At 40.0% G+C, this 13,515-nt stretch overlaps 1 protein-coding gene across 3 annotated transcripts in view; it reads right to left on the bottom strand.

The window, feature by feature from the left end:
- Positions 1-13,515, bottom strand: part of LOC133425169 (1-phosphatidylinositol 4,5-bisphosphate phosphodiesterase delta-4-like) — a 41,970-nt gene that overhangs the window by 27,446 nt on the left and 1,009 nt on the right. Inside the window, exons 2-5 of one of the 3 annotated variants that reach the window (XM_061715853.1) lie at positions 7,503-7,551; positions 7,244-7,402; positions 5,628-5,856; positions 3,736-3,877 (exon numbers count right to left, since the gene is read on the bottom strand). In XM_061715853.1, the coding sequence (XP_061571837.1) occupies positions 3,736-3,877; positions 5,628-5,856; positions 7,244-7,402; positions 7,503-7,527 (555 nt within the window). In that variant the 5' untranslated portion in view covers positions 7,528-7,551. The remainder of the gene's footprint in view (positions 1-3,735; positions 3,878-5,627; positions 5,857-7,243; positions 7,403-7,502; positions 7,552-13,515) is intronic. The other 2 variants (XM_061715854.1, XM_061715855.1) reach the window with 2 other exon arrangements.

Genomic DNA, 13,515 nt, shown 5'->3' with positions numbered 1-13,515 from the left:
TGTTATTACTTGCGTATAAAGCCCAAAACGGCTTAGCTCCGCATTATTTGCAAGACCTGATAGTGCCTTATGTTCCTGTCAGAGCTCTCCGTTCTCAGAGTGCAGGTTTACTCGTAGTTCCTAGAGTATCTAAATGTAGATTTGGAGGGCGGGCGTTCTGCTATCAGGCGCCACTACTATGGAACCAACTTCCAATCTGGGTTAAGGGGGCTGACACCACCTCCACCTTTAAAACTAAACTTAAAACATTTCTGTTTAGTAAAGCCTATAGTTAGTGTTTAGTAAACCTCTATCTGGTGTTGGTAAATCTCTAGGTAGTGTAAACTTTAGTGTGTCAGAGTCGCTCCTGTGGTTTCTTGTGCTGGCCCCCCCTTCTCCTCCCTTTTCTCTCTTTTGTCCATGTTGCAGCATCCTTTGCCGGACACCGGAACCTGCAGTGTGGGAGTGAGGGGGGCAGGGTAACGGCCCCTTTTGGGCGGGGGAGAATGTTCGTCCCTCAAGACTCCTCTCCCTGGCCCTGCCCCTTCTCAACCTTTCCCCGACCCTGCACCCCAACCTGGGACTTGATGATTGGGCCGGAGCTTCGGGAGCTGCGTGCTGGCCTGCGGTCCCCACCCCTGGTCATCCCGTTGCTGGCCCCCCCTTCTCCTCCCTTTTCTCTCTTTTGTCCTGCAGGTGGCCGTGGGTGGCTTGTAGCTTGCATTACGGAGCACAAGTCTTTTCCTGACCCTGCACCCCAACCTGGGACTTGCTGATTGGGCCGGAGCTTCGGGAGCTGTGTGCTGGCCTGCGGTCCCCACCCCCGGTCATCCCGTTGCTGCTTCCACCTGCCTGCTGTGCTGTTGCCGTCCCTGACCCACCAGTCTGGCCCTCGGCAGGAGGGTCCCCCCTGATGAGCCTGGTCCTGCTCAAGGTTTCTTCCCTCCTAAAGGGGAGTTTTTCCTTGCCACTGTTTGGCTTAAGGTTTTTCTCCCACTAGGGGAGTTTTTACCTGCCATTGTTTATGTAATAACTGCTCGGGGGTCATGTTCTGGGTATGGGTCTCTGTAAAGCGTCTAGAGACAACTCTGTTGTATTAGACGCTATATAAATAAAATTGAATTGAATTGAAAATTACAGTCTCAGATATAATACATGGTGGCATGTCGGTTTATAGGAAGAAAAAGAGCGACAACAACGACCCATAACTATTTTCTTCTCTGGAAAAAACACACCTGCACCGCGGCTTTAGGAGAAAAAGACGCTACAGAATCGGGTGCAGCGGCTCAGAAGAGCAGGAATACGTGCGAGGCGGGGCTGATCTCTGCAATTTGAAGCCTTGTATAATAATTGTAAAGAAAAAAAGAGGTTGCTACTTCACGGATTTCACTTATCACAGGTTCTTTTTGGAACATAACCCTCGCGGAAAACGAGGGATTACTGTAATGACAATATCTCCACGTAGAGAAACTCGCCTTTTCTTGGGTCATGACCGTCATGTTTTTGAATAAACACACGCACACACACACCCACTACGTCTCCTCTGGTCTCGGCGTGTGGGGAAAAAAGCTTCACTGTAGCCAGAAATAACAGGCTGCACCGTTTGGTAATTGAGTTATTGAATTTAAAAAGTAATGCGTTAGAGTATTAGTTACCGCCAAAACTAACGGCGTTACTGTAACGCATTACTAAATAACGCGTTAGTCCCAACACTGGCTGTGACCGACCTCTACCTCTCCACAATACTCTCACTATAGATCACACCATCATCTGCATACAGCATCATCCATGGAGATGCTAGTACGACCTCTTCCATCAACAAGGCAACAAGGAGCAACACAGGGTTGATCCTGGATGCAGTCCCACTTCCACCTGAAACCCCCCCGTTACGATCACGCTGGTTCCGGCCGTCTCGGACAAACAGGCGCGATTGTGGGAAACATCGGCCGTTGTGGCTCAGAAACGGTGGTTAATCTCAGTGTAGAACCGTCTTGCAACCGGAAAGAGTCTGTGACCGTAGAAATCCTACGACTCCGTCTCCTAACTAGACAATTCAAATGCACCTTGAGGTGATGTATTGATGTGATCCAATAAAACGTCTTAGAAAAACTTCTTCAAAAAAGTAGGAAACTAATCGGTATGAGACTAAGAAAGAATCAGATTTGGTTGAGTTGTGGTGACAGAAGTCAGCGCTACGGGGACGTTGTAATTAAACCACACCCTCTCTTGGCAACACTGACATCCAAAGTTCGTCACTTCTCTTGAACAGCAGCAAGGATGAAGTATGTAGAACCGTCTTGCAACCAGAAAGAGTCTGTGACCGTAGAAACCCTACGTCTCCGTCTCCTACTGTAACTAGACAATTAAAATGCACCTTGAGGTGATGTATTGATGTGACCCAGAGAAACTCATCTGTATGAGACTGAGAAATAATCAGATTTGGTTGAGTTGTGGTAACAGAGGTCAATGCTACGGGGAAGTCATCTCTCAAAGTGTTGGTATCTTCAGCCGGGGTCACATCGCAATAAACCACCACCCTCTCTCTGCCCAACTGACGTCCAAAGTTGGTCTCTTCTCTTGAATCATGACCAGGAACATTTCTGGTACACATAGAAGCTCCAGAGCGGCTCACTTGAAACCTTTGATTACTGTTCTACATGCCGCCGCCGACGCCTACATCCCGCCACATCATCGTACGGTCACGGTTCTCGACGTCCTGGCCAAGATCAAGCCGACCCGAGTCCTAGCACGTGGCTCGCATTGATCCGCTACTCAAGCTGCTTGTGGTTGCCACATGTCCACCAGACCTCAACCAGTTCTGCGTTTCCACCGGGACTTGGGGACACGTCTGGCCCTCACAACGCTCAGCTAACCCATGTCAGAACCAGCTCTTGAGCTTGATGACCCAGAGTCTAGAGGGCCAAGCATTCATCTGGGATGCCTTGAGATACAACCAATAAGACAACCAGATGACAAACATTATTTAGGCCAAACATGGATCACATCTGTAATTCTGCGTATATTTCACCTGGACAGGTGGCTATGAAGCTTATTTACGTTTTATCTAAGTTTGTGTGCCACATTTGACCCTCCACGTGACCTTTGAGCTGCATCTGGACCACTGACACATAACTGAATAGGCCCAGATGTGGTAATGGCGAGAAAAAAGTTGAAATGTCGAGAAAAAAGTAAAAATGTTGAGAAAAAAGTCGAAATGTCGAGAAAAAAGTAAAAATGTTGAGAAAAAAGTTGAAATGTCGAGGAAATAGTCAAAATGTCTAGAAAAAGGTTGAAATGTCGAGATTAATGTTGAAGTACAATCTCGGGAAAAAGTGGAAATGTTGAGAAAAAAGCTGAAATGTCGAGGAAATAGTCAAAATGTCTAGAAAAAAGTCGAAATGTCTAGAAAAAAGTAAAAATTTCGAGAAAAAAGTAGAAATGTTGAGATTAATGTTGAAGTACAATCTCGGGAAAAAAGTCGAAATGTCGAGAAAAAACTCGAGATTAAAAAGGAAAACAAAAATGGAAGAAAAAAAGAGGAAAAAAAAGAAAAAAAAGAAAAAAAGCAAAAATAAAGAGAAAAAAAGAAGAAAAAAAGGAAAAATAAAGAGAAAAAAAGAAGAAAAAAAGGAAAAAAAGGTCAAACATTTTTGAAAAAGCTCCAGGAGCCACTAGGGCGGCGATAAAGAGCTGCATGCGGCTCTGGAGACGCGGGTTGCCGATCCCTGAGCTAGGCGGTTTCCGTCAAAGACTCACCGTGTAGAGACGATGAGCGTGGTGCTCGTTCATGTCCACGTTCATCATCCTGAGCAGGTCCTGCACCTCCTTGAAGTTCATCCTGCCATCGTTGTTCTTGTCGGCCTTCTTGAACCAGTCACTGATCCATCTGGGAACAACGCTTAAGGAAAGCTGAGGGGGAAACGGTGTTTGAACAGACTGACTGACGGACCGTATCCCTACCATCACTGGTGATTAGACGGCTCCGAACATGGGTCCGCCTCCAATTAACTCCCTTTAAGAATGTGCAACCTACTTTAAAAAATATAAACATATTTACCGGTTCAAAAGGCATCGTTTCTCACATCCATAACCCTATTGGGGGGTTAGGTTGGACCACCGTCCAAGGAATTCCGTCAAAGCTTTGAAGACATCTGAACGCCAGGGATGGGGATCGATTCAAATGTCAAGAATCGATTCGATTCCGATTCTTAAGATTTAGAATCGATTATCAAGATCTGATTCGATTCGATCCGATATTGATTTGGGTTAGTGTTATTAAGAATATTTTTTGGGCTGTTGCCTGAATTATAAGACTGTAAAATAGCTAGTGAAATAATAATTTCACAATAATTATTGTGAAATAACTAAGAAATAAATAACTCAAATAGGCCTTTCAATATTCATTTAAAGTGCAAAAAAATAAAGAAATTACAACATCTCATGCTGTAAACAAATCATTTTAGCTTATCTACCGTATTTTCTGGACTATAAGCCGCATCCGCTCTATTTAAAAAAAAAGAGATATTTCAGCCGCAGATATTTATGTTGTTAGATTAGATATTTACTACATGTACAGAAGGATTCTGAACTGTAAATGATGTACATGTTTGTACCTAAATAGATCTTTCCTAACAGTGTCTTTTAACACGGCAGCAACTTTGCTGATTAAAACGGGACAGAACCAAGAGAAAATAACCGGTATTTATTTATCTATTTATCTGTTTAAAATCTGCTTCTACTTCTATCTGCTAAAGAAGAAGTAGCGTATTCTTCTTTGCATTTATTTTGTCTTAGTTTTGATTCTAATTCCGGTTAGAGCGCCCCGAGTGGTGGAAGAAAAATCCACAGAATAGAATAACCTTTGTATAAGCTGCATGGTTGAAAACTAATGGAAAAAGTAGCGGTTTATAGTCCAGAAAATACAGTACTTTTTTCTGTCAACAGACACAGGTTGCCATGAAGCAGCAGCATTTTTCAGGTATTTCATGACAAACTGTGTCCGATAACAGAGAAACCAAAAAAGCTATAGTAAGTATAGATAATATGAACTTCATTGAACTAATATAATATTTTGAAATTTAAGCAAAAATATCCGTTATTTTCTCTAAAGAAAAGTTCATTTAGTTCAGGAGTTTTCAAGACCAGCGCTTTGTTAACGCTGCAGCTTCTCTTAGACGCCATGTTCATTGTTTGATAGTTTCACACCACAGATGTGTGAATTAAATTACTTCTGGGATTAAAGTTCACCAGGAGAAAATGTAATGATTAAAAAAAAATCGATCTTTGGACATACGAACCGATATTTAGGATGTATATGAGAATCGATTTAGAATCGGAAAATCGTTTTTTTCAACACAGGCCTACTGAATGCAAACTCTAGTTCCCCGTTTCCACCAAACCAGTTCCAGGTTCTGGTTCAGGTTCTGGTTCTGGGCCAGTGCTGAGTTTGGAACCGGGTTTTCTGTTTCCACTGACAAAGAACTGGCTAGACGGCCAGAAGAACCGGTTCAAAGGTAGCACCAACTCTTTGCTGGGCCAGAGGAAAAAGTAAACCGGTTCTCAGCTGGTTCCAGGTTGAACGAGTTGTGAACCAGAACCAGCCCTGGAACCGGTTTGGTGGTAAAGGGGGCCACATAAGTGAAGGATACTGGTCCAGTTTCTCCCGCTCCCCCATGTTCTCCAGGTTCTCGATCAGCTTCCTCATGCCCTTGATCCAGGACTGGGCCTCGTCGGCCGACTCGGCCACCAGGTCCAGGTTGCCGCGGCGACCGCGGAACACCACGGTGAAGCATCGCTCGGCCGGGAACTCGTCGGCGATGCTGAGCAGCACCTCGCTCTGGTGGCCCTCGCGCACCAGCTCCACGTCGCTCACCGAGACTGGAACCACAATCCCATGGAACATCTCTCAGTTTACTCAAAAACATGACTCCATATGCACAATCCGAAAATAAAGATAGAAAGACAGCCGATCTATTGGGCTCAGTGCTTGCCTTGCCTGCCTTTACCTATTTACTTGCCACTTTCTTGCCATTGACCCGGTCTTTGTACGTTTTGACCGTATAGAAACGTAATTCTTGCCATTGTAAGAATGAGATGAACCTGCTGGATCTACTGCCCTTACTGACTAACAACTGGTGCTTTTTATTATTTTACCTCTTTTCTTATCATTCTATTTCATTTTATTTGTTATTTACTGTTTAATTGTGTCTTGCTGCTTTTAATGTCCAGGGGTCGGCAACCCAAAATGTTTTAGATCCATATTGGACCAAAAACACAAAAAACAAATATTTCTGGAGCCGCAAAAAATGAAAAGTCTCGTATCAGAATTAGAATGAAGAAACACATGCTGCATGTTTCTATATTAGTTATACCTGGGGGAAGATTTTTTTTTTTGCATTATGCACTTTGAGAAAAAAGTCGAAATGTTGAGAAAAAAGTCAAAATTTTGAGAAAAAAGTCAAAATGTCAAGATTAAAAAGGAAAGGAAAAAGGAAGAAAAAAGAGGAAAAAAGGGAAAAAAGAAGAAAAAAAAGAGAGAAAGAGAGAAAAAAAGGAAAAAAGAAGAAAAAAGAAAAAAAAGAAAAAAAGGAAAAAAAAGGTAAAACATTTTTGAAAAATGAAAGAAAGAAATGAGAAAGAAAGAAAGAAAGAAAGAAAGAAAGAAAGAAAGAAAGAAAGAAAGAAAGAAAGAAAGAAAGAAAGAAAGAAAGAAAGAAAGAAAGAAAGAAAGAAAGAAAGAAAGAAAGAAAGATAGATAGATAAATTCCCGTTGATGAGGTTTTTGTGTAACAAACATGGAGGATCTGAGAGTGAGATAGATTTATAATTACAAAGATGTAGTTGAATTGGTATTTTTTTATCGTCATTTTTATCGTTATCGGGATAAATGCCAGAAATTATCGTGATACATTTTTTAGTCCATACCGCCCATCCCTAGTGCAAAGAGACAAAGATACCAGTGATGCATTTAGAGGGAGAAGGTTATTGCACTTTTAAACTGTACTTGTGGAGTGACGTGAGCCATTACTGGAAGAGAAAGCAATTTACAAAAATGATGACCATAAAATATATATATATATAAAAATTCATATTTATTTTATTTTATTTATTTATTTATTTATTTGTTACTATTATCGCTATTTTTGTCCTCCATGTTGTCTGCTGTATTTGATGTTTGTTTTGTATGTTGCAATAATGAGAACATAATAAAAACTTTGAGTAGCGACTACAAAAGCCCAGACATTGTTCTTCTTCTGTTTCTTACACGTGGAGTGGGCGTTCCCCGCCTTCTTGGACTTGTACCAGATGGTCATGCCGTCGTCCTGCAGCTTGAAGTATCTCTGCTTCTTCCAGGAGCGGGACTTGATCTTCCTCATCACCGCCCCCACCAGCATGGACTGGAGGTTGTCGTCGCCCTGGATACCTGACGGGAGAGGAGAGAGATATTCATAAAAATATAAATATAACCCCCCCAGGAACATCCACACCCTCCTCCAACGAGACAGAATCTGAGCAGAACTTACGGAGGGAACCCCTCGTGGAAGCCATTCGTCGTTCCTCTCACAATCACATCTACGAAGAGAAGAGGACGATATTTACACGGTGGATTGTCACAGAGTGGTTTGTTGTGGACCCAAATGCAGGAGAGCAGGAGGCAGGAGTTGGAAAAAACTAAAATTTATTTGCAAATACAAAAACAAAACCCAAAGCGCTGCCGAGCAGGATCAAAAGGCCGACCAAAAACATGAATCTGAAAACTAGACGAGGAGAACATGGAAACGAGGAAACAGTACGGACCAGCGAAGAGCAGGGAAAGACTAGACTAGACATACACAGAGGATAACGAGACACAGGTGAAGACGATATGGGCAGATGGGAACCAGGAGGGTCAAGACAGAACTGGAACTGGGGGAAATGTCAAATCCTGACAGTGGATAATATCTTTAGACTTTAATGAACCTGGAGGAACCGGATTCATCCTGGAGACGCCCACATTAACCTCAACTTGGTGCTGAGGTGTTGTCAACGTCTCTGGACTCGGAGGCTCCTGTGATGGAACCTTAGTGGAGGAATCGACTGAGGTCAGATGAAGGTTGGGGGGGTTGATCTGGAACAGATCCCGTGGCTCTGAACGCAGTCCTGCCAGGTCAAGTTGGGTTTCCACACGGTTCTGCCTTGCTGGGACCGACCTCCACCTCTCCACTCTACTCTCACTACAGATCACACCATCATCTGCATACAGCATCATCCATGGATACACTTGTACGATCTCTTCCATCAACAAGGCTGGTTGATCCTGGATGCAGTCCCACTTCCACCTGAAACCCCCCCGTTACGTTCACACTGTACGATTCACGCCGTCTCAGACGAAACAGGCGCCACTGTGAGAAACATCGGCCGTTGTGGCTCAGAAAGGGTGGTTGATCTCTCAGTGAGACAGCAGAAAGGAGGAAGTATAGAACCGTAGGGTCGTCCCAAACAGGATTTTTTAGCTCCCGATCCGATTCCTTGAGTTTGAGTATCTGCTGATCCCGATTTTTCCCGATCCAATCACTTTTTTTGGCTCCCGATACAATTCCGATACATTTTGGCAATGAATTAGGAAAAAAAAGGACTAAAACTAAATGATCCCAAGTTTCTTTTCTTGTCCATTCTCTCCAACATGGACATTTATTTCAACAAAGATTATCAGCTCTGGAGCCACAAAATGTAAAAACATGAAATTGAAAACTAAAACAAAAAGTGCAGAATAGTGCAATAACAAAAATAAATACATTTAACTTCAAAAGAGGTATTTGAATGACATCCAGTCAAACTCACTAACACAAGAAAATTAAAATACTTTTTGTCTTAACCTTAGTGCAACATTCTGAATGGATGAATGAATGAATGAATGAATGAATGAATGAATGAATGAATGAATGAATGAATGAATGAATGAATGAATGAATGAATGAATGAATGAATAGCAGCAGCTTAATGAAAATGAACAGATTAATGAACATTTCACAATTCAAACATGGAAACCATGTTAGTTTTGCTTACTTCGTCGGCCGGAAGTGCCGTTAAATGCAACGATATATAAAAAGATTTAATATATATAAAACACATTAATAACTAGGAATGTCCCGATACTTTTTGGCCAATACCGATGTTTTGAAAATGCCGTGATCGGCCCGATCGATCGATCGGGACAACACTAAACTGTCTTGCAACCAGAAAGGGGGCGGGTGGAATAATTGGGCCCGGTGGCGTGACCAGATACAAGCAGAACCCTCTAGACTTGAAAAAGTACCAGCAGGTTTTCAACGACAGCGGTTGCAGAGACGGCGGCCGACTGGACCGGCCGGTCTTATGAATATTTGACACTTGACCTGGTTTGCTGCTCAGCGAACCCCGTTGCCTAGCAACCAGGAGGAACCGTTACCAATGGCAACAGAAGAAATTATACCGGACTAAAGTTGCTTTCGTCAATGAAAATTATGACTAAATATCATCAATGAACCTTTATCACCTGAGGAAAATGAGACGCAACGAAGATGCTGGTCATGTGACGATAACGATAATTAAATATATAATGCAATATCATAGAGGAATAAAAACAAGACTAAAATGTAGATTACAGAATTAAAACTCTGCTAAAATGTGTCTTCATTTTCGTTGACCAAAACAAGACGAAATGTTCTACCAAAGATCCTTAATGTCCATGTTTTCAGTAGTTTCTCTGGTTTAGTCTTTAAACCAGTTTAGTCTTTAGATCTTTGGATCCACTTTCCTACATAGACGTGGAAAAGAAAACCCAATGTGTCGTGGAAAAAGAAAAGTGGCTCCTGGAGCTTTTTCAAAAATGTTTGCAAATGGAAATCAATGGGGGAGGGAAATATATTTTTTGTTTTAATGTGGTTTCTGTAGGAGGACAAACATGACACAAACATTCTTAATGTTTTCCAACGCTGTAAAAATGTGTAGGATAAATATTACATTTCAACATTTCTGTTAACGAAGATTTGTACGAAAGAGAATCAGGGCCGTGCAGGAGAGAAAATATCTGAGAGGGGAAGATTTTTTTTTATGGTGCACTTCGAGAAAAAAGTCAAAATGTCGTGAATAAAGTTGAAATGTTGAGAAAAAAGGCGAAATTTCGAGATTAATGTTGAAACACAATTTTGAGGAAAAAAGTTGAAATGTTGAGAAAAAAGGCGAAATTTCGACTATATTTGAAATTGTATTTCAACATTAATCTCGACATTTCGACTTTTTTCTCGACATTTCGACTTTTTTCTCGAAGTGCAAAATAAAAAAAAATCTTCCTCTCTCAAATATTTTTTCTCCTGCCTGGCCCTGATACTCTTCCGTAGAGGATTCAATATTTCTTGGAGCGAATCATTTGCATTCATTGCCTGAATGTTTGCTCTGTAGCAAGAATTTGTCCAATAACAAAAAGAGTCACGTGGAAACACATTTTTAGCCGAGGACCCAGTTCTAACTAATATAGATACATGCAGCATGTGTTCCTTCATTCTAATTCTGATACAAGACTTTTCATTTTTTGCGGCTCCAGATATTAGTTTTTTGTGTTTTTGGTCCAATATGGATCTAAAACATTTATGGTTGCAGACCCGTCTGTAACCAGCTCATGGTTTACGGTCCAGCGGCTGCTGCTTTGTTTGCTCTGCATTCTGTCCTGTCTGCACTTTCTGTTCATCCGTCCATCCGGCTCCCCGAGGCCTTAATCCCCCAAATCCCCGGGACCGAGAACCAGGTCCAGGTCCGCTGGCCCGGAGCTGCTGGCCCGGAGCCGTGTAGCTGGAGTCCAGACCCAGAACCATGACTGGATCCTCCGGTCAGACCACCAGCCCAGGACCTGAGGCCCCGTTTCCACCAAAAACCATCATTTCTGAAAACTCCGGCCAAAGTGGAGATTTGCAAAAACCCCGTCTTCACGTTTGCTTGCACTGCAAAAACTCAAAATCTTAACAAGAGTATTTGTCTTATTTCTAGTTAAAATGTCTCATTTTTAGTCAATTCTCACCTGTTTCAAGTAGATTTTCACTTAAAATAAGTGTTTGTGTTAGAAGTGTTAGAAAGTTTTTGCTTGTAATGAGAAGATAAATCTTGTTCCACTGGCAGATTTTCCTACTTATTTCAAGTGAAAATTTACTTGAAACAGGTGAAAATTGTCAAATAACAAGTTATTTTTCTGGTGATGAGTCTTGTTTTAAGTGTAATGAGATTTTTTGACTAAAAATGAGACATTTTAACTAGAAATAAGACAAATATTCCTGGTAAGATTTTTAGTTTTTGCAGTGTGTAAACAGAGAGTCTGTCTCTTCAGCTGCTCCAGACAAGCAGATCAGAACCAGAGTTGTGGAGTTCCTCAAGGCTCCGTACTTGGCCCACATTATTTATAACAACATTTGTAAAGTATTGAACCTCTTTCATTTAGTTTTTGTTTGCTGATGTTTGCTGATATATACTATATTATATATTAGGGCTGTGTGATTTTAAATCTAAATCGGATTTATTAATCACAATCGATGTTAAAAAAAGGAAAATCGGAAAATCTAAACTCAAGGAGGATTTACAGTATTTTTCAATTGCACTTCATTCCCAATAGGGAAATTTGTTTGCTATTTTTCTTTAAAAATAAAGATAAAATATTTGAAACAATTTATTCCATTGTCTTTTGTAGTTTTACAAAAAAAATCGAAATCGAAATCGAAAATCGGGTTTTCAGAGAAAAAAATCGGCATTTTATTTTTGTCCAAAATCGCCCAGCCCTATTATATACATATTATAGGGAAATAGTTCAACATGAATAAGTTATCACTCAGTAAAACTAACTTTGTAACATTACAAAACCAACAGTAAATGTTACAAAAGCTTTAAGAATTTAAACCAATCAAATTATTTTGAATCAAGCGATTGAGGTTGATTAGTTGTGGACTGGTGACCCGTCCAGGTGACCTCCGTCTCACCTGGACAGAGTGGGGTCAGACCCCAGCAGACCCGGGAACCTGGATCCAGCTGGAATAGGGAACGGTTGGCTGAGATCTCTGAAACAAGGTTGCTGCAGGTTTGCCAAAGGGCACCTCGGCAATCACCAACAGAAGCTGCTTGAGAAGAAATCCCTGAAAGAGGATCTGGACTCCAGCCCTCGGGGTCCAACCCCATCAGGGAGACCAGGACAGGGCTTTTATTTTGAAAAGAGCTGGAACGTTTTGTTCTGGTGTCACATGAAGCAGGAACCACCAGCCGGTACCAAATCCGGTACCAGCCGGTACCAGCCGGTACCACCAGAGTGAATAAAAGACGTGTTCTACACAGACTACTAGTTATTTAACTCCCAGATCGGATCCAATACAGAAGAGCTTTTAACTCCCTAGAGGTTCACAAACTTGTTACTTTCTTCCTAGCAGACAGAACAACAACAATAATAACAACACACATGCATGAGGTGAAATGACAAACTAAAATTGGTCTTGTCTGTTTCTTTAGCCTCTTTTCACTTCCTGTTTTCACAGCTATCATCATTATTATTATTATTATCATCATTATTATTATGATTATCATTGTTATTACTATTATTATTATTATTATTATTATTACTATTATTATTATTATTATTACTATTATCACTATTATTATTATTATTATCATTATTATTACTATGATTACAGTTATTGCAGCTATTATTATTATTATTACTATTATTACAGTCATTATTATTATTATTATTATTATTATTATTATTATTACAGTCATTATCATTATCATTATTATTATTACAGTTATTACAGCTAGTATTATTATTGCAGTTATTACAGCTAGTATTATTATTATTATTATTATTATTATTATTACAGTTATTGCAGCTATTATTATTATTATTATTATTAGTAGTAGTATTATTATTAGTAGTAGTATTATTATTATTGCTATTATTACAGTTATTATTATTATTACAGTCATTATTATTATTATTATTATTATTATTATTATTACAGTCATTATCATTATCATTATTATTATTATTACTATTCTTCTTCTTATTATTATTATTACAGTCATTATCATTATTATTATTATTATTATTACTATTATTATTATTATTATTATTATTACTATTACTATTACTATTACTATTATTATTATTATTATTATTATTATTATTATTATTATTATTTTGTGTAGCCTCATGACACTTCATTTGTTCTTTTTGTATATTCTATTATGTTAAAAGGAAAGATAATCTTTCTGCTTCAAGTCCAGACCTTTTCTGTCAAAATAATCCCCATGTTGACCAAAGAAAAACCTGTAAATGTTTATTATCTTGCTTAATGATTTTCATGCTCAAAAATTGACAGAAATAAAGATGAAATAACTTAACTAAATAACAATAACAACAATAGATAAGTAACCCCAACTCCAGCAGAATAAATGCAGTGATATAATCAGAGAGAGGACAGAAGGGTGGAGGTCTGGGGGGTTAATGGAGGGGTAATGGGGGTATTATTGGGGTAATTGTGCAGAACT

The sequence above is a fragment of the Cololabis saira genome, chromosome 24 (genome assembly GCF_033807715.1).
Source record: "Cololabis saira isolate AMF1-May2022 chromosome 24, fColSai1.1, whole genome shotgun sequence".
Lineage (NCBI taxonomy): Eukaryota > Metazoa > Chordata > Actinopteri > Beloniformes > Belonidae > Cololabis > Cololabis saira.
This window is presented reverse-complemented; position numbering and strand designations above follow the sequence as displayed.